At 44.5% G+C, this 21,751-nt stretch overlaps 1 protein-coding gene across 2 annotated transcripts in view; it reads right to left on the reverse strand.

The window, feature by feature from the left end:
- Window positions 1–21,751, reverse strand: part of GAD1 (glutamate decarboxylase 1) — a 115,414-nt gene that overhangs the window by 13,797 nt on the left and 79,866 nt on the right. For both annotated transcript variants that reach the window (XM_033947105.1, XM_033947106.1), the window contains exons 10-15: window positions 21,116–21,170; window positions 15,118–15,234; window positions 14,906–14,970; window positions 7,387–7,465; window positions 6,525–6,674; window positions 1,096–1,203 (exon numbers count right to left, since the gene is read on the reverse strand). In XM_033947105.1, coding sequence (XP_033802996.1) covers window positions 1,096–1,203; window positions 6,525–6,674; window positions 7,387–7,465; window positions 14,906–14,970; window positions 15,118–15,234; window positions 21,116–21,170 — 574 coding nt within the window. The remainder of the gene's footprint in view (window positions 1–1,095; window positions 1,204–6,524; window positions 6,675–7,386; window positions 7,466–14,905; window positions 14,971–15,117; window positions 15,235–21,115; window positions 21,171–21,751) is intronic.

A 21,751-nucleotide genomic window follows, 5' to 3' on the forward strand; every position in this document is an offset into this window, starting at 1 on the left:
TAACGCACTATGAGCCAAGGATTGACAAGTTATCAGCATGCATGCAACAACAAAAATCACATCAGTTATTTAAATATTATTTAAAGATGTTATTTAAAAAAGGGACTTTACATGGCCCTGTTGTATTCCAATCTGGAATTTCCAATAAAAACGGTTGGTTTAATTGAAAGCTCTTTTGTTTTCTTTACATCATATTATTAGAAATGTAATGATTTAACTATTTTCTAATTTGATTGTAAATTTTACAAAAAAACATGTATAGACTCTTTGGGAATACACACCGAGTCTTGACACAGTTAACAGTTTTAAGAAGTTTATCTTTTTTTTTACTCAGGATACATTTGACATGTTATGTGAATAATACATTTAAAATATATTGTGTAACCGAATCAAATTCTTCCTAAATTCATTAAATTGAATGAAATCATTAAAACATTATAAATTGCCAATAAATTGAAATGAAAACCAAAGGATTGTGAATCAAATTGATTCTCTGACAATACAAAGATTCCAACCTTTAAAAATGATGTTACATAGTTCAGGCAACTTTATAAAGAGTTTTTAGATACTAAAATCTTGTTATTAAGGTTTAATTGACGTGCTGGCACTTTGAGGAAATTCTTTGGTTTTGTGTGGCAGTTTGGGCACTCGGGCTCAAAAAGGTTAGCCATCACTGATATAGAGGAACAAAATAGTTTGCAGTATATTCAGTGAAGCATCTACAGCGTACACTCTTCCCCCCACCCCTTTTATTAAGCCATGGTAGAAGTTTCTACTGTGGCTCAGAGCACTAAATGCTCTGACGCTCACAGAATTCCCATAGAGGACCATAGAGATAACTGAACACAGCCTTCTTCCTTTCTAAAGATCTCCCCCTCAACAATCCACAGGGACCATAAGCTAATTATTTTTGGGGGGAGGGGGAAGAAGGCAGGACATTATAAAGATCACCCTTCTAAGCAGGTCTGACCACTACAGGCTCTATAGTGTGCGGGCTGAATATTTGAGGGGGGGGTGCTTCCACCAGCTAGCTTCACCCACTTTCTTGTGCTTCTATGACAGAATTATTGTCAATTGTGCAGGTCAACAACTTACCTCTCCTTGGAAAACCATTTCAAAATCTTCCCTATTGTTAATTTTTGAATATAGGTATTCAGACAGTTCCAAACATTTGTTGATCTGATTTTCAAATCCCACTGTACCCTGTTTAAATAGAAAGGATGGAATACTTATTTTAAGCATAATTCATTTTCTCTGGAAGTGGGAAAAAAGTGCTGTGTTAGGCCCCCAAAAAGTAAAACACTCCATTTTTCAGATCGAACCCAAATCTACCTACAGTGTCTGAGATCATTTTTCCAACTCAAGTTATCTTTATACGAGCCTTCTCTATTTGTATCAAATAACAGTTTTTACTGGCTCAAGGCTATGCCCCATACCTAAAAATAAAATGCGACTCCAGATCTTTTCTCACTCGTAAACACTCTGTCCAGTAACTATCTTCAGATCAATTACTACTGCTATGGGCACCACCGTTCACCCTGCAGCTACTCTCACCCCCTTCCATGGTGTCAACCAGCTCAGTGATTTACAGTCGTCCCCACAGATAACCGCAGAAAACCATCCCCATGTCATTCTTTAAAGAGAGGGAAAAATCAGTGTATGAATGGGCTCAGCCTTGCATTGAAGAATGCTGGTGTAGAAGGACTGAAGTTGAGATAAGACACTAAAGAATGACATGGGATGGTTTCCTGTGGTTATCCGTGGGGACAGTGACGGTGACAAATTCTGTCACCGTGTCATTCTCTACAAGAGCTAGAGCCTGGTTGGAGCAGTTGCTGAAATTTTGCTAAGCATCCATTAAGTTTAACATGCACCCATGTGACTCATGTGTCCATCCCACTTAATGAGTCATAGATTTGTACAGCAAAAGCTATCTTCTCTTATAGTACAGGATGTTAAATCTTTCAGCTATGGTCCCTAGTAGCAAATACAACTGAAGGTGTAATCCTTTATAGAAGTTGCTTAATATGTTTTCACTACTTGCACCTCAGCACCAACAGTAAAAAGCCAGAGACACAGGGGTCAATATTCAAAGGCATTTAACCAGGCAGGAGCGGCTCCTTCCCAGTTAAACCCCATTGAGCTGGCCGCAGTGCCATAACTATGTGGCACCATTGCTATGGCTGGCAGGGTCACTCAAGCCCTGCCAGTGAGAGATTCGCCTCCAGCAGCCAGAAACTCCCCTAGGCTTACAGTCAGCTGCTGCTGTGCTGGCCCCCTCCCCACACATATTCAGATTTTGCACATGCACCACAGTCGGCATGTTTTAAAAGGCTGGTTGTAGCAGTTTACAAAATCTGCCATTGTTACCGGTAGTGATATTCAGTCCACTATCTGGATAACTTAGGACAGCCATTTTGATGCTTAAGTTATCTGGGCAAGTTATACTGATAATGGTCTGAATATCAATGTTATCTGGGTCATTTCTGGGACTGCCCACGCTCCACCTACATTTCACCTCGGCACCAAGCAGATACTGCCAGGGTGAACAGTAATGATTTCTAATAGGACTATTCAGATAACGCTAATGAAAATCAATGGATAGAACCTGCCAGCAGTACTTACCCAGATAGCCAATGCTTTCAGAAATGAGGCCCAGTGGCGTAGTTAGGGGGGGCAGAAGGACAACTCTGAGCACTATCTTTGTGGAGGACGCAGGCGCAGGTGTCTCTCTTCCTTTCAGCTCCTGTATACCTCCTGAAATGTTCGCCAGCACAAGCAGCATCTTCCACTTGTTGTTCACACTGGCCTTGGCTTCCTTCTGATGTCACTTCCTGGTCGGGGGACCAGGATGTGATGTCAGAAGGGAGCCGAAGCTGGCATGAGCAGCAGGTGGAAGACATTTCTCGCACCGGTGAACATAAGAACTGCCATTTCTAGATCAGACCTTCGGTCCATCAAGTCCAGCGATCCGCACACGCGGAGGCCCAGCCAAGTGTACACCTGGCGTAATTTTAGTCACCCATATCCCTCTAGGCCTCTCGTAAGGAGATGTGCATCTAGTTTGCTTTTAAATCCTAGAACGGTGGATTCCACAACAACCTCCTCTGGGAGAGCATTCCAGGTGTCCACCACTCGTTGCGTGAAATTTGTCCTGGACTTGTCCCCCCCTTAGCTTCAGTCCTTGTCCTCCCCTTAGCTTCAGTCCTTGTCCTCTTATCTGTGTCACATTGGATATTGTAAATAAATTTTTTTCCTGCTCTATTTTGTCGATTCTTTTCAGTATTTTGAAAGTCTTGATCATATCCCCTTGCAGTCTCCTTTTCTCAAGGGAGAACAATCCCAGTCTCTTAAGTTGTTTCTCGTATTCCAAGTTCTCCATACCTTTTATTAGCTTCGTTGTTCGTCTCTGCACCCTCTCCAGCAGTTTTATATCCTTCTTTAGGTTAGGAGACCAATGTTGGACACAGTATTCCAAGTGTGGTCTGACCATTGACCTATAAAGCGGCATTATAACTTTCTCCGATCTACTTGTGATTCCTTTCTTTATCATGCATAACATTCTATTTGCTTTCTTTGCCACTGCCGCACATTGTGCCGATGGTTTCAGGGTCCTATCTATCAGTACACCCAGGTCCTTTTTTTGTTCGCTCTTACTCAGAGTTGCACTTGATATTCTATACTCATGTTCCTTGTTCTTTCTGCCTAAATGCATTACTTTGCACTTTTCCACATTAAACTTCATCTGACATTTCTCTGCCCATTTCTCTAACTGACACAAGTCACTCTGACACAAGTTCCTCGCTATCCTTCTGCGATCTGATTGCCCAGCATAGCTTTGTGTCATCTGCAAACTGGATGTTCCTTCTTCTAGGTCATTGATGAAAATATTAAATAAGATAGGCCCAAGTATCGAGCCCTGGGGCACACCACTAGTCACTTTTTCCCAGTCTGAGAACTTCCCATTTATGTCCACTCTCTGCTTTCTGTTCTCCAGCCATTTGCCAATCCACCTTAGTATATCTCCCTCTTTTCCATGGCTTTGTAGTTTCCTGAGAAGTCTTTCATGTAGAATCTTGTCGAACGTTTCTGGAAGTCCAAGTATATTATGTCCACCGGTTCTCCACTATCAATTGTTTGTTCACGGTCTCAAAAATTGAAGTAAATTCGTCAAACATGATTTCCCTTTCCTGAAGCCATGTTGACTGGCTTTCATCAGGTTGTGTGTATCCAAGTGCCGGACTATGCTATCTTTAACCAGTGCTTCAACCATCTTTCTAGGGACAGACATAAGTCTCACAGGTCTTTAGTTGCCCGGTTCTCCTCTTGATCCTTTTTTGAAAATTGGCATGACGTTCGCTATCTTCCAATTGTCGGTATCTGTTCAGTTCTAATTGACAGGTTGGCAAGTTTTTGCGAAAGCTCTCCGATTTCAACCTTCAGTTCTTTTAAGACTCTTGCGTGAATTCCATCAGGTACAGGGGATTTGTTGCTTTTAAGATTGTCGATCTGGTAGTATAACTGGTCCAAGTCCACTTCTACTGTGGTGAGGCTGTCCTCTATTACTCCTTTGAACCCTTTCACTGCTTCTGGTATTGTTGTGGTGTCCTCCTTCTTAAAGACAGACGCAAAGAAGGAATTTAGTCTGTCTGCAATTTGTTTGTCCTCCTTGATGTACCCTTTTCTTCCCTGGTCACCAGCGGTCCCACCGCCTCTTTTGCAGATTTTTTTTCTTTTACATATCTAAAGAAGGGCTTGAAATTTTTGGCCTCTTGCGCTATTTTCTCCTTATAATCCTTTTTGGCATTCCTCACCGCCTTGTGACATTTCTTCTGATCATCTTTGTGTTTGTTCCAAGCTTTGGTTGTTTTCATGCATTTCCATTTTTTAAAGGAGTCCTTCATTTCTTTTATGGCTTCCTTCACCACTCTAGTAAGTCATGCCAGTTCTCTTTTGCCTTTAGTTTTCTTTTCTTTGGAAATCCATGGAATGTAGAGATTTTGTGCTTCCATGATAGTATTTTTCAGTAGGGACCATGCCTGATCTACCGTTTTAACTTTGTCCATCTTTTTCTTGAGCTGTTGTTTCACCATGGCCCTCATGCTATCGTATCTTCCCTTTTTAAAGTTTAAGGTCGTGGTTAAGGTTTTGGTACGTTTCCCTTTCCCGATGTCAAATTTAAAGTTTATCATGTTGTGATCACTTGTCCCCAGCAGGGATGCAGTGGCAGGTGGGCACTCAAGTGGCTGGAAAGAGTTGAGGTGCAAACTGTGTGTGAAAACTGCTTGCAATGTGCTACTAGCTAATGTGAAACAGAGATTCAGTGTTGGAGGATTGATATTCTGGCAAGTTATGTGAACTTTGTGAAGAATCCTGGATGTAACTGGAGATGATAAAAATGGAGATAAGTACGATACTCTTTAAATTTAATAGAAATACGATCCACTTTGACTTTTGTCATCTGTTTTTCTCCTGTGTATTTAGTGAGTACAGTTCTCTGTCTATGCTTTGTGGACTTTGTTTTGGAACAGTGAGTGGAGTTTCTTTTTCAGAACCTATGATGGTGTTTACAGCTGCCGCTAAAGCCCAGTGCTAATTGCTGACAACTGAATTCTTTTTTTTCTCCACTTTGAGTGTGTTCATTTTGGCGGAGAACTTTATCACTGAGTTACAGAACCTTGTAAATATTTTTTCAGAATATGGTTGCCTTCCTGATTTTTGGTAAGACTAAATTTGACCACATCTCCCCTCTTCTGAAAAGCCTTCACTGGCTGCCTTTTCAGGCTAGGATTGGTTTAAATGCTTGTGTTTGGGTTTTTAAAAAATATTTTATGGCATCACCTATGAGACAATAGTTTCTTTGGTTTGATTTTTTTCAGGTAATGCAATTCGCAGATGAAGTCATACTGACTTGTTAGTTTCCTTCTTCTAAAGGTGTTCGCTTAAAGACTTATTTTTAGCACCCTTTTTCTTATATTGCAGCTTCCCTGTGGAATAATCTGCTTATCTGTATTCATAATGTTTATTCCTATTATCTATTTCATAACTATTTGAAGGCCTCATTTTTCTAGAGATCATTTGGTATCTAATTCCCTCTGGAACACATTGCCAGAGGTTGTGGTAAGAACGTTAATATAGCTGATTTTAAGAAAGGGTTGGACAAATTCCTGGAGGAAAAGTCCATAGTCTGTTATTGAGACAGACATGGGAGAAGCCACTGCTTGTTTTGGATCAGTAGCATGGAATGTTGCTACTCTTTGGGTTTTGGCCACCTTGAATTCGGGCTACTGGCCTAGATGGACCATTGGTCTGACCCAGTAAGGCTATTCTTATGCTTTTACTGTAAAATGTTTTATGTAATTTGTAAACCGCACTGAGCCCTATATTATAGGGAAAGTGCAGTATATAAGAACGAGGATTATATATGATTAGATTAATAGCTGTCTGTAACTGGAATGTTTTTTGTCATGGTTTCTATACAGTATATTCATCTTCCTATTTAACCAAATCTCTTTATTCTTTACCTTTGCTTTCCACATCAACCAGAATTTGAAAATGTCCACATGTCGACCACATTGTATTGCTTTATCTCCAGTGTCATATGAGACGTCATATTGTTTGTCTTGCTGGAACAAATATCCTGCACACATCTGGTTACAACCATGAAGCAAGCCCTGTAATGGAAATGCATGTTATACATTTATCATCTGTATCTTTTCATAGTGAAACATTGCAAAACTGAGATGAATATGGATAAGAGGGTCTATCTTCTAAAGTGCCTTATGACTAATGCCCATATTAATGTGCACTGAAATGCAGGTATTAAGGGTGTAATTCTATAACGAAGGAGCCAACAAGTTGAAGCCAATACAGAGGTCATTATCACTTTGAGGATGAACTGGAGACTTCTGAAGGTAGGAGGGTCTCTGGGAGATATCGAGGGTTAGAGGAATCAAACTAGGGTGAAAAGAGAGCATCCAAATTGGTCTCCTTCCCCCTTGCCTATACCACATCTTCTGCAGCCCAGTTAATGCTATAGGAAACTCACAATGCACAATCATGTAAAGGCTACATTTCCTTTAAAACTGTCATTACACCAAGGTTAAGGAATGTGACTCCTTAGAAGAACGATGGCTCTCTATTCTTGAGCAATTTGTGAAATATTTTGTATGCAGGACTGCTAACTTGAGAGGTCTGAGGCAGGGTTTTCAAATGCTAATAATAGTTAGTAAACCACAAAAAAAAACCCCAATTTAGAATGATTAATAGTTGTATATAGGCCATGTTGACAATAAAGGTTACATTTTATGCTATTTACAGGGTGGATGGATTTTTTTTTAACTAAGCTTCCTTTGTAAAATTTTATTTCAATGGATAAAATATTACCTTTTCCCGAATAAGAATAGCAGAACATTGTAACAAAACACCCATCATCTTGTGTGGATTCCAGGTAACAGAGTTGGCCCTAAAAAACAATAAATGCTTGTTAGGACAGACTAACATCTGGTTATCAAGCAGATAAAGTACAGTAAACTAAGGGGCAGATTCTCAAAACTAAAATCTGCCTTTAATGTGCTCGTTAAACTGGTTCCAGCCAGTTTACCATGCATGCATTTTAACAGCGGATTATTAAAACGGCTTACTGTGATCTTTTCTGAGTTTTCTAGTAGTCTCCAATACTGCCATGCAAATGTAGTTCAACGAGGTCATTAATATTAAAATGAGCACTCCGAGTGATTCTCTGTAATCGCTGAGTGATTCTCTAACCTTGTTGTGTCACATTTTCAGCCAAAATTTGCCGAGAGGTCTGCGCTGTCGTTGCCTTACTTTCTGACCAGTATCTGAGCACTGATTGGCTCAGACACTGACAGGAAAGTAAGACTTGATAGCTCAGACCTGTCAAAAAATTTGCTGCCGTCAAGCAACCTCTGATACCCCCACCCCCGGCAGTGGGATAGAAGCCCATTCCCTCCCACCACCAAGCAACACTCCCCATAACACCCCCTAGCAGTGGGAGAGATGCCCACTCCCTCCCACTGCCAAGCAATGCCCCCCTGATACCCCTCTGGCAGTGGGAGAGATGCCCTCTCCCTTCCACCGCCAAGCAATGCCCCACACAACACCCCCCCCCCCCCGGCAGTGGGAGAGATGCCTACTCCCTCCCGCAGAACAATGCCCCTCATGACACCTCCCTCTGCCAGCAGGACAAATACTCACTACCTCCTGCCGCTATGCATCCCCTCTGACACCTCCCATGCCTCCGACGACCCCCCTGTCCCCAACCCCTTACCTTGTTTATGATGGCTGGCTAGAAGGATCTAATCTAATCTAAATCTTAAGTTTATATACCGCATCCTCTCCATAATTATAGAGCTCAGCACGGTTTACAAGAGCTTAATATAAGGAAGAAACAACTTAGTGAGGTTGGAGGGTGAGTAGAAGGGAAGAGAGCATTACATTTTTGTGAATAGTCTAGTTTTCAGATGCTTTCAGAATGCCTTCCCCCTCCGGCCAGCAATCCTGCCTCTTCAAAATGGTGGGCCTTTCCCTCCCCAGTGCACAGGGGAGGGGCCTAAGGTTCTGATTGGCCCAGGTTGTGGGAATCTTTCCTGCAGCCAAGGGGAGGGGCGTCGGGCGATATTGCTTAGCGGTGTGTCTCTCCCACTGCCGGGGGGGTATGTCGGGTGGGAGGTTGCTTGACATCAGCAGTGGGAGGGAGTGGGCATTTCTCCCGCTGTCCGCGGTGGGGGGTATTGGGGGCATTGCTTGGTGGCGGAAGGGAGAGGGCATCTCTCCTGCTGCCGTGGTGGAAGGTTGCTTGACTTCGGCGGCAGAAGGGAGTGGGCATCCCTCCTGCTGATCTTCAAATTTTTTTGTGTGTTTATTCTGCGCATGTGCCTATCACTATCACCAGCGATGGGCACATGCAAATTTAGCGAATCTTCGCTACTCTCTGCTAACCTCATTTGCATGTGTGTTTTTTGGAGAATGACTTGCCTTTTTGAAATCGCTACAATAACGACTGCGACATGGGCCCATCGGTTTTTAATGTGAAGTTTTGAGAATTTGGCCCTGAATACAGCTGGAATGCAAAAAGTTACCAGTGGAAGGAACACTCATGGGTTACTGGCTGTGGGAATAAGAACTGCTTGACATTCTAAGAACATCTTGTAAAGTTAAAAGTATCCCCAAAACATATTACTCCTATTCCACAAAGTTAAAAGCAGCCCTCCCAAGCATTTTCCACTCCATGCAGAGCCAAAAGAAATTCTTCAAAACATATTTCATCTTTTTTTTTTTTACTATAAACATACAATGTACAAATTTGGGAATAAGCCAAATAAAATTCTCAATGGTATAGCGAGGCTGGGGCGGTGGAGCCCCCTGTATCCTCCTCTGTGCTCCCCTGCTTCTTTCCCATCCCCAGCTCCTTCCCTACCTCCCATGCCAAACTTCCCCCATACCTCTTTAAAACTTCACCAGTGCGAGCAGCTTCTCTAGCCTGCTGCTCATGCTGACATTGACGTTCCCTCTGACATTACTTCCTGGCCACTGTCCAGGAAGTGATTTCAGAGTGGAGCCAGGATGATTGCAGCAGCAGGCTGGAGAAGTTGCACGCACTGGTGAAGTTTTAAAGAGGTATGGGGGAAGAGAGGGTGTGAGCTTGGCATTGGGGGATGGAGAGATGCCGCCCTCTTGCTATGCCACTGCTCCAGCCTATTGTGGCATTGAAAGATAAATCAGACAAACTAGCGATATTGAACAGGCTTTATAAAAATTCTATGGCAGCTTATACAGAGTGGGCCAAAAGTAGATGTACAGTATTAATTATTTCTGTCTTACAGGTTTCATGAATAACATTCGTGTGAAGTCTTTGTGTGACTAAACATGACCCCAATCGATACTACTACTACAACTATTTATCATTTCTATAGCGCTGAAAGGCGAATACAATGCTGTACATTTAACATGCAATTGACGGTCCCTGCTCAGAAGAGCCTATCAGTACTGTATTATACCTATTCAATACCTGTAAAATAAAAAAATAAATACTATATACCTACTTTTGACCCACCCTATATAATTCAGAGATCAACCTGATAGCTTTTTGAAAGAGCTTCATTTGCCTAAGCTTTCCCAGTATGAGTTAGACCGATTGAATCTACCTATTTCTAGTTTGGAAATATTGGGAGTTATTCGACAACACAAATTGCATAAATCTCCAGGCCTTGATTGTTTTATTGGAGAGTTTTTCAAATTACTGACACAGTTAGTAGGCCCTTTTGAAGCATATTACACACAGGCCATTACTGAAGGTCATTTCCCTAAACTAGCAAATGAAGCACTTATCACAGTGCTCCCATTGGGGCTGGACAGGGATAAAGCTTATTTTGCTGAGTATTGGGCTGCTTTATATGTAAAAAATTTGTGTGATGAAAATTTAAGTTATTTTGGATATGGCATTGTATAAGATCCAGAATGAATTGCAGTAATTGAGGGATTTTTCAGGACCGATGATAAAAACTGGAACCTGTATGTGCAGATATTGAAGATTAATTGCTACTAAGTATCTGCTGGGTTTCTGAGGTCCTTTTCTTCTCACTTAAATTCAGTATTTTGAGTTGGTTTACTAACTACTTATAGGATTGACCTTTGTGCTATTTGTGAATCAGGGATGTCAGTATTGGGGGGTGCTGATCAGGTGGTAGCCAATTTGAGTTGGAGAAGTAGAATCATTTGTAGACTATGTTGGATTCAGGGGGCCTAAACAGCTGGTTTCAGCTGTGAGGGATTTGTATAGGGAGTTTGATAATCAGTCTTGCTTGTGCCTTTTCTGTGTATCGAAGAGTAGAGTTGGGCGGAGAATGGGACTCCTCCCACTTTCCAGGAGGGTGTTTTGAATATAGGTCCAGTGGTAGATGAAGTTTGATAAGAAGCAGTAGAAGGGTGGGAGGTCTCTTTAATGTCATCACATCCTACGTCATCTGGTATATTTAATGCTGCCTTATTCTTGAGGCAGTTCTTAGCTGATATGCTGTCAGTCAGTTCGGGCGTGGGTGGCCATCCCAGGGTAAGCCGCTAATATAGTGAAACAAACATTTATTTAAAGTGGGTAACAAGAGAAAATGTTGTTAGTTTTGCACATACATATTCACATTTTAGGAAGAGTTCATTTTAACATGGTTTTGAATATAGAAATAAAAGGACAATGATAATTTTATGGTTGTTACAGTGTCCGTAGAAACATAGAAACAAAGAAAGATGACGGCAGAAAAGGGCTATAGCCCATCAAGTCTGCCCACTCTACTGACCCATCCCCCTTAAGTCTATGCCCTAATGATGAATTCCTTAACTTGACCCTCTTAGGGATCCCACATAGGTATCCCATTTATTCTTAAAGTCTGGCACGCTGCTGGCCTCGATCACCTGCACTGGAAGCTTGTTCCAATGGTCAACCACTCTTTCCATGAAGAAATACTTCCTGGTGTCGCCATGAAATTTCCTGCCCCTGAGTTTGAGCAGATGCCCTCTTGTGGCTGAGGGTCCTTTGAGAAAGAAAATATCATCTTCCACCTCGATACATCCTGTGATGCATTTAAATGTCTCAATCATGTCTCCCCTCTCCCTACGTTCTTTGAGAGTGTAGAGCTGCAATTTGTTCAGTCTCTCTTCGTACGAGAGACCTTTGAGCCCCGAGATCATCCTGGTGGCCATCCGCTGAACCGATTCGACTCTGAGCACATCTTTACGGTAATGTGGCCTCCAGAATTGCACACAGTATTCCAGATGAGGTCTCACCATGGCTCTGTACAGCGGCATTATGACTTCAGGCTTCCGGCTGACGAAGCTTCTATTGATACAACCCATCATCTGCCTTGCCTTAGATGAAGCCTTCTCCACTTGATTGGCAGTTTTCATGTCTGCACTGACGATTACTCCTAAATCTCGTTCTGCTGAAGTCCTAGCTAAAGTTTCTCCATTCAAGGTGTAAGTTCTGCATGGATTTCCGCTACCGGGGTGCATGACCTTACATTTTTTAGCGTTGAAGTCCAGCTGCCAGGTCAAGGACCAACTTTCCAATGTAAGCAGGTCCTGTGCCATACTATCTTGCAAATTGCATTCACTTACTATATTACATAGTTTGGCGTCATCGGCGAATAATGTTATTTTACCTTGAAGCCCCTGAGTCTGATCCCCTATGAATATGTTGAAAAGGAGTGGATCCAGGACTGAGCCCTGCGGTACTCCGCTGGTCACCTCTGATGTATTAGAGAGGGTACCGTTAACCATCACCCTCTGAAGTCTGCCACTTAGCCAATCATTGACCCATGCAGTTAGTGTCTCTCCTAGCCCCATCAATTTCATCTTGCTCAACAGCCTGCGGTGTGGGACGCTGTCAAAAGCTTTACTGAAGTCCAGGTACACGACGTCCAAAGACTCACCCAAGTCCAGCTTCTTTGTTACCCAGTCAAAGAAGCTGATGAGGTTGGATTGGCAGGACCTATCCTTGGTGAATCCATGTTGACTGGGATCCCGTAGATTCCCCTCATTCAAGATCGTGTCTAATTTACGTTTAATTAGTGTTTCCATGAGTTTACACACTATTAATGTGAGACTCACCGGTCTGTAATTCGCAGCCTCTGCTCTGCAACCCTTTTTGTGCAGAGGAACGACGTTAGCTGTTTTCCAGTCCAAGGGGACTCTCCCCGTACTTAGGGAGAGATTGAAGAGCATGGCTAACGGTTCCGCCAGGACATCACACAACTCTTTGAGCACTCTTGGGTGCAAATTGTCCGGTCCCATGGATTTGTTCACCTTGAGTCTTGTCAGTTCACTGTAAACGTCACTTGATGTGAACACAACATTCTGAAACGGGTCTTCCGCGCTTGACTTTGCCTTCAACTGTCCCAGTGCCTCGCAGGTGAAGACTGAGCAGAAGTATTCATTCAGTAGTTTGGCTTTATCGGAATCTGCTTCCACGTAAATCCGGTTTGCTAAGAAGTACTATCCCGTCTGTGTTCCTTTTCCTATCACTAATATACTTGAAGAAGGATTTGTCCCCCTTCTTAATGTTCTTTGCTAGAGTTTCTTCCACTCGAAGTTTGGCCCCCCTAACTGCCGTTTTGACCGCTGTAGACTTGGTCCTATATTCTATGTTAGCTTCTCTTTTCTCCGTACGCTTGTAGGAAAGAAATGCTTTTTTCTTCTCCTTAACAAGGTGCAAGATCTCCGCGGTGAACCATTGAGGTTTATTGTTTCTTTGCCGTTTATTTACTGATTTTACATAGCGACTAGTTGCTTCGTGTATGGCTGATTTCAGGGTTGACCACATAGCTTCCACATTACCGATCTCAGCCTGGTCCTGCAGTGTCCGATGGATGAACTCTCCCATGCGTGCGAAGTCAGTGCCTCAGAAATTGAGTACCTTTGTTTTTGTGTTTGATCTAGGGAAGCCTTTTCTAAGGTTGAACTATACCATGTTGTGGTCGCTGGAGGCTAGCGTAGCTCCTACCGAGACCTCTGAGACGCTTTCCCGTTGGTGAGTACCAGGTCGAGGATCGCCTGTGCCCTAGTGGGCTCCATTACCATTTGTTTGAGACGTGCTCCCTTTATGGAGGTTAATAGTCTCCTGCTGCCGCTGGTTGTCGCTGAAAGTGTGTTCCAGTCTGCATCAGGCATATTGAAGTCCCCTAGCAGTACAGCGTCCCCCCGAAGAGTGATATTCTCTATGTCTTCAATTAAGTCTGCGTCCATGTCTTCCAGTTGTCTTGGGGGTCTGTATACCACACCAAGATACAGGCACTTTTCTCTGCCTCTTGCCAGGTTTACCCAGAGGGATTCCCCGGTGTACTTGACATCTGTGATCCTGGTGGTTTTGATGTCCTCTTTAATGTATAGTGCTACCCCTCCACCTAACCTACCCTCTCTGTCCTGACGAAGTAAGTTGTAACCTTGTATAGCCATATCCCACCTAAACTCGAGTTGGGAGGGGGGGGTGTCGAAGGAAATGTGAGACAGCTATCATTTAATTGTTTTACAAATGATCCGGAGTAGTTGTGGAGAAAATCACAGCCAAATCACCACAAAAGATAAGTGACCAATGGTGGCAATAGAGTATACGATCTTATGCAAGTAGCGGTGGTATGAGACAGTGAAGAGCTATGATGATCTCATGCACAACTGCCTCCGTGTTTTTCACTTGAGATGGGTTGTTGGGTCTGAACTTTTCACATAATATAAATTTTACATTGGAAATTAGTATTTAATTACATCATAAAAGTGATAAGTGATGTGAGATATATAAGAAGATCACTTGAGTTCATTATAATAATTTTCAATTGGGACTAAGTTCTTTAAAATGGCCCTTGGAAGAATCAGGCAACATATTAGCAACCCAGAGCTCTTGGGTGGGAAAAGATAGCATCAATTCATTATTAATTTGCATTACACTGCCAAAATTTGCAAAGGGGATTAAAACATAATTTTTCCATTTAACATGTATTATTTGGCAGAATTCATGTGTTATTCCCTTAATGTACATTTGTAATAGACTATGCTAACTTATCACAGTGCCATGGTGACTCCAATGTCGAATAGTTAACACAGCTCAATAGATAGCAGAAAATTAAAACACTGCAATCCCTATGTAGAGGCTGTGTTAGCTTTTGTTCACTTAGGAACATAAGATTTCCTATACTAGGTCAGACAAAAGGTTCATCGAACCCAGTATTCTGATTACAATAGTGGTCAATCAAGGTCACAAGTACACAGCAGGATCTAAAAAGATAGATTTTAGTGAAACACAGTACCTGACCACTGGTGCCTCCACCTTTGCACACAACTACATGCAAAATTAAGTAACATGTCACATATGCTAACTTTTCTTGATAGCCTCAAACAGTACCTTTCAATTCCATTCAGTTTGTGACGATGCTTTCTAGACATTAGAAGTCCACCTCCCCATGCAGCCTGCAATAGTGAAAAACTGCAGATGAAGGAACAATAAGATGGATTTCACTCTCTACTTTGTGCATTCTGCATCATACAAAAATCATCACACAAGAGAAGCCCTGTCTGTTCTCAAAGTGCTATGTTCCAAGTGTTCTCATGACTTACGTCTACATGGAGCCAAACGTTGTACTTTTCACATATGTCTGCTATCTCTTGAATTGGATCAAATGCTCCATACACTGTTGTGCCTGCTGTAGCATTGACATAAAGGGGAACATGTCCCTAAAACACAAAACAACATGGGTTGTTTTTTTCAAGTGAGAAACTACATAATAAGTCAAGATTGTTAAAACTACACAGTATGCATCTCAGAAAATACTAGGCAAATTGCAACATGTTCATATTAGAGGCCAACTGAATTTTGGTTTCGGATGCGGATACAAGTGCATGCAAATCTATCCTGCATATTCACTGTGAATATCCTGAAAACCTGACTGGCTAGGTGTGCCCCAAAGACTGTGTTGAGAACCACTACTGTAATACAATCTATTTTTCAAAACCCTTTACAATATCCATTGATCCCATTTTGGAAAAGGCAGACTGTTTGTGCCTCAAAGATTGGGTTGACAACCACTGTATTAAAGTATAAGGTATAGCGGTATATAAGAAATAAATTATTATTATTATTATAAAGTTGGATTTGCTATGACATGCCCCAATTCACCACTTACAGGAATACAGTGGTGCCTCACACAACGAACTTAATTCGTTCCAGGAGCAAGTTTGTTATGCGAAAAGTTCGTTATGTGTAACGCGTTTTCCCATAACAATACATGTTAAAAAAAATAATTCGTTCTGTAGCATAAAATATGCTAAGATGACATAAAAAAAGATAAATTTTTGGTTATTATTTTTATTTAGATACATCTAAAAACATAATTGTTTTTTAAAACAACACACATTTTTTAAATTTAAAGACAGACTAAGTAGAGTCTAATTTTACAGTGAGAGAGGGCAGAGTCTCAGCGGCAAAAACTGGGACTTAACTGTTCATTTTTTTTTTTTTTTCTACCGTGTTTCCCCGATGATAAGGCAGGGCCATCAAATAAGACAGCCCCCCCTTTTTAGAAAAAAATGTAAAATAAGGCACCCCCCCGCAAATAAGCCACCCACCGATACCTGCGCTTACCCGAATCGGGTGGTACGGTGGGTGACTCCGTGTGGTCCCTGGCACCCCCGACACGATCGGGGCAAGAGGGAGCTCAAGCCCTCTTGCCCCCCCGACTCCCCGACACGATCGGGGCAAGAGGGAGCTCAAGCCCTCTTGCCCCCCCCGACTCCCCGACACGATCGGGGCAAGAGGGAGCTCAAGCCCTCTTGCCCCCCCGACTCCCCGACACGATCGGGGCAAGAGGGAGCTCAAGCCCTCTTGCCCCCCCGACTCCCCGACACGATCGGGGCAAAAGGGAGCCCAAGCCCTCTTGCCCCGCCGATTCCCCAACTCCCCGACAATATCGGGCCAGGAGGGAGCCCAAGTCCTCCTGGCCACGGCGACCCCCTAACCCCACCCTGCACTACATTACGGGCAGGAGGGATCCCAGGCCCTCCTGCCCTCGACGCAAACCCCCCCTCCCCCCAACGACCGCCCCCCCCAAGAACCTCCGACCGCCCCCCCAGCCGACCCGCGACCCCCCTGGCCGACCCCCACGACACCCCCAACCCCCTTCCCCGTACCTTTCTGTAGTTGGCCGGACAGACGGGAGCCAAACCCGCCTGTCCGGCAGGCAGCCAACGACGGAATGAGGCCGGATTGGCCCATCCGTCCCAAAGCTCCGCCTACTGGTGGGGCCTAAGGCGCCTGGGCCAATCAGAATAGGCCCGGGAGCCTTAGGTCCCTCCTGGGGGCAGGGCCTGAGGCACATGGTCGGGTTGGTCCCATGTGCCTCAGGCCCCACCCCCAGGAGGGACCTAAGGCTCCCGGGCCTATTCTGATTGGCCCAGGCGCCTTAGGCCCCACCAGTAGGCGGAGCTTTGGGACGGATGGACCAATCCGGCCTCATTCCGTCGTTGGCTGCCTGTCGGACAGGCGGGTTTGGCTCCCGTCTGTCCGGCCAACTACAGAAAGGTACGGGGAAGGGGGTTGGGGGTGTCGTGGGGGTCGGCCAGGGGGGTCGCGGGTCGGCTGGGGGGGCGGTAGGAGGTTCTTGGGGGGGGCGGTCGTTGGGGGGAGGGGGGGTTTGCGTCGAGGGCAGGAGGGCCTGGGATCCCTCCTGCCCGTAATGTAGTGCAGGGTGGGGTTAGGGGGTCGCCGTGGCCAGGAGGACTTGGGCTCCCTCCTGGCCCGATATTGTCGGGGAGTTGGGGAATCGGCGGGGCAAGAGGGCTTGGGCTCCTTTTTGCCCCGATCGTGTCGGGGAGTCGGGGGGGCAAGAGGGAGCCAGGCGGAGAGAAGGCAGTTAAGCGCAGTGCCTGCGCGGAAGGATGCAGCTCGGGCGACTTCGTTGTGTGAAACGAAGTTCGTTGTACGAATCAAGACATAAAGTTCGTTGTGCGCAGCGTGCGCTGTGCGAGGCGTCCGTTGTGTGAGGCACCACTGTATACTGTATTTGACTGATGACTTTTCTTTCTTAGGAGTCATGGAAAATGCAATTGGAGAACATTGATATCACTTTAAAAAAGACTCTCTTAAGCCTGCTAGAAGTGGGTACCTGTCGATGGTTTCATGTCACTGATTACACTCCTATACTGCCTCCCTGAATATTCCACAGAATAAATGCAATGCATCAGCTGTAGCTGGGCTGTAGAAGGTTCAGAATCTGGGAATATGAAAGCCCGGCCTTCCTCACCCTTTCCAGAAGCTTCTTTATGTCCTTTATTCCCACCCTGACAACTGCTGTCTCACAGAAAGGGGAAACACAAAAGTGCACAGTGGCGTAGTAAGGTTAGAAGCCCCCGGGGTGGTGGTGCTCCCCCTTTGCCCCTGCCCCCTTCTCTCTGTGCCCCCATTCCTTCTGCACTCCCCCCGCTCCTTCCTGCCCCCCCATTCTACACTTGTGCTTTCCCTCCCTTACTTCATAATCTTCGCCAGTGCAAGTGGCTTCTGCAGCATACTCCTCGCGTCACTTCCTGGCCTCCTGACCCAGAATTGATTCAGAGGGGAACCAGACTGGCACGAGTAACAGGCAGAAATTGCTCGCTCTAGTGAACATAATACGGAGGTACGGGGTGGGAAGGAAGGATGGCACAAGGGTGAAGTGGTGTGGCAGGGCGGGGTGGAGAGGTGCCAGTGCCCCCACTGACTTGGCACCCGGGGCAGTCCCCATCCCCCTTACTAAGTCACTGTAAGTACATTTTGCTTTGGAAGATGGCAGTTGTCAGGGTGGGAATAAAGGACATAAAAAAGCTTCTGGAAGGGGAGAGGAAGGCTGGGTTTTCATATTCCCCGATTCTGAACCTTCTCTGCACAGCCCTGAGAATTGGGGGAATTCTACAAATGACACCTAAAGAAAGGTGTGCAATTGCATACCCCAATATACAGTAGAATAAGGTCAGTTACTTGCATAAGATAATGAGCTAATTGACACTAAATTGGCACTTAATTGGAGATAAGTATCAATAATTGGTATTAACAAGCATTAATCAGCAGTTACAAACTTAATTGACTTAGGGCTAGATTCGCAAAGCAAACCGATCGTGTACCGATCAGTTTGCGACCCCTTTACGACCAAATTTCCCTCCGGCCTGATTCACTTACCTCTCTTGAGATCAGCTTCCAATCCATGCATGCAAATGAGGGGAAATGCATGCAAAGTAGGCAAGGACGTGATTCACTAATCCAAACCCTGCAACACCGACTGGGCTGGCCGATCACAAACAAGCGACTGCTGAGGACCAGTCACTCAAGCCCTTTCCGACTGCCCTGCTCTCTGCCCTGTCAGCCCGGATCTCTCCTGTTGCCCCAAATTCTTCCTGTCAGCCCCAAACTCTCCTGCTGCCTTTTTCTCTCCTGCTGCCCCAAACTCTCCTGCCTGCCCCAATTGCCTGCATCCCTGGAGCTGCCTGCCCCGAATGCCTGCTGCCCCAACTCTCCCACCCTTCCCCATAGTGACCACTGAGGAGCTGGGGGAGATGGACGGTTGCATCTTGAAGAAGCTGCTGAGCCCGGAGGACGGGCTGCCCGGGCCTTGCACTGGGAGGTGCCTCCTGCTGGACTGTAGACTTCGTGTAGTGGCGGGCCAAAGGCTTGGTGAGCCTGGAGCAGATCCTGCCCACGCAGGAGGTGTGAGGCTGGCTGCGCGCCGGACACTACGTGGCGGTGATCATTAACAATGAGAGGAGCGCGAGGGCAGAGGTTCTGCGCGAAGACAGCACCATGTTGCTGGTGGTGCACGCGCTGCGCCAGGACAGCTGTGGCCGTGGCAGCTCCTCGTACGCTTCAATTTTCTTTAGAATTGGGCGAAAAAAAGAAAAAAAATCTCTGCCTGCACAGAGGTCCAGCGCAGCTATAGAGCGATCCGGGCAGGCAGATGGGGGCTTTCCTCCGATTGCCCTCATCTGCTTATTGTAGTTTCCAGAATTCATCGGACCTGCCCGGATTGGGCCTGATTGGGCAGGTTCGTGAATCTAGCCCTTAGGATCCAATCCGATCTGTGTCCGGGGGGCTGATTCACAAATCGCCCTCTTGTAAATGATGCCCCATCTGACTGTCGGGATCGCTCTCTAGTGATCCCAACACATGCGCAGACCATCTGTAGATGGTCTGTGCATGCTTAAGAGTCCGCACTCTGCCTTTTGTATTACTTATTTTGCCTTAGTGGGAGGACATTACTATTATAATATTATCCTATCCGCACACTTTAGCGTGTTTTTTTTTTAAGATCCTTTCACACTTGTCTCGTTTTGTTTTGCTCCTCTTGCTGCGTGTCTTCTGTGGCAGTGTTCTGTCAGCCTTCAGCCCCTACTAAGCAACCAACCCCCTGTATATATTTGTAGAAATGGCAACCTCCACCTCCGTCACACCATGAACGAGCAGCCGCAGTAGTGCAGCCAGCACGCCACTGAGCCTCACGCGCATCTCGCAGCTGCAGGAGAGAAGAGGATATTCGGGGCAGGCAGGAGAGGAGAGAAGATTCAGAGCAGGCAGGAGAGAAGAGGCGATTCTGGGATGCAGGGCAGAGAGCTGGGCAGCAGAAGGCAGGCAGGGCGGAAAGGATCTCAGCGACTGGTCCTCAGCAGTCACTTATTTTTGGATCGGCCAGTCCAATTGTTGTTGCTTTTTTATTTTAGTGAATCGCTTCCTGCCTGCATTTAAGTGCCATTCCCCCTCGTTTGCATACGCGGATCGGAGGACGATCGGGACAGAGGTTAGTGAATCTGGTCGTAGGGAAATCGGGTCGCTATTCTGTAATTTATGCACCTAACTTCTCTCATGCAGAACTAAAGTGTGCGGTAATATGGGAGAGGGATGGGTGCTTTAGGGGTGTTCCAACTAAATTTTTATGTACTTTATCAAATAGATGCTTTTAGACTCCTTAATGCCACATTCAAGCCACGAATTGTGGTCACACCTAAAGTTGTGATCATTACTGTGGACTTACGCTAATATTCTATAACGGATTTGACAGCAACACAGCAGATCGTTATGAGACCTTGCAAATTGTTTGTTGTATAAAATGCCAACATTTATTCACCACACTTAAAATCATAAATACATAAATAATTAAAAGCTTTTAATCATTTATGTATTTATGATTTTATGTGTGGTAAATTACATTTTGGCATTTTATATGATAAAGACAATTTGCATGGTCTTAATCGATCTGCTGTTTTGCTGTCTATTTTGGATCTTGTCGATCAGTTGCCCATCTGCGTTTTAGGTTCTATAACAGATTTGGCATGCATATGTGCCATTATAGAATACAGCTTAGTGCCTAGTTCTTGGCACCTAAATGTTATTGCCCTTTATAGAATTGATCTCATTAACTAAATGGGACATCAACATGAAGTTCTATAATTAAAATAATATTCTCTGGAATTATCAATGCTGGTGTATCTCATTTTAGTTCTTTAATATTTTACTGATTCATCATTGTTTAGGAAAAATAAGCTGTAAAAAAAGTCGCTTTCAAGGACTTAGTTGTATTGAAGAAGAACAAAAACACACCTTTTGTTTAGCATGAAGAATTTTTGCTTCCAAATCAGCTGGTATTATTTTCCCCCTGTAATTATTGCAGAAACAGACATGAATGAAAAAACTAAAATAAAGAACGGTATAGTAGACCATTGACCATCATAGGAATCATTTAATGAGATTTCTTGTCAACTGACAATTAGCAGCCAGCAGTGGCAATCAGAGAGTGCTTTCAGGGTTTTCATTGAATCTTTGTAAGTGGTGTGATTCAGTGAATCCCCCAGCTATATAGCCCTGCTTTTTTATTTTTTGTGTGTACTTTTTGCATGATGCAGTTTGATTTGTTGAATAGGCAGCCTGCTCAACCAGTCAAACTGCATCAAACAAAGAGGCTCTTGGGCTGGGGATTCTCCGAACCCCCTGAAGGCCCCAACAGTACTGATGTGAATTTGATTGGCTGAGCAGTGTCTGCCTGTTGCCTGCATGACTAATCAAATTCAGAGAAGTGCCCTCAGGTCCTTTAGGGGGTGGGGTGAATCCCCTGAAGGCCTTGACCGCACACCACTGGCAGCTAGACATCCTGCACCACAGTCCTTAAACACCAGAAAACAAATTTAACAGATGAATGCATTTAAAGGGCAATTCCATAACTAGGTGCTTACAGTTGTA

Source organism: Geotrypetes seraphini, chromosome 5 (genome assembly GCF_902459505.1).
Source record: "Geotrypetes seraphini chromosome 5, aGeoSer1.1, whole genome shotgun sequence".
In the NCBI taxonomy this organism is placed as follows: Eukaryota; Metazoa; Chordata; class Amphibia; order Gymnophiona; family Dermophiidae; genus Geotrypetes; species Geotrypetes seraphini.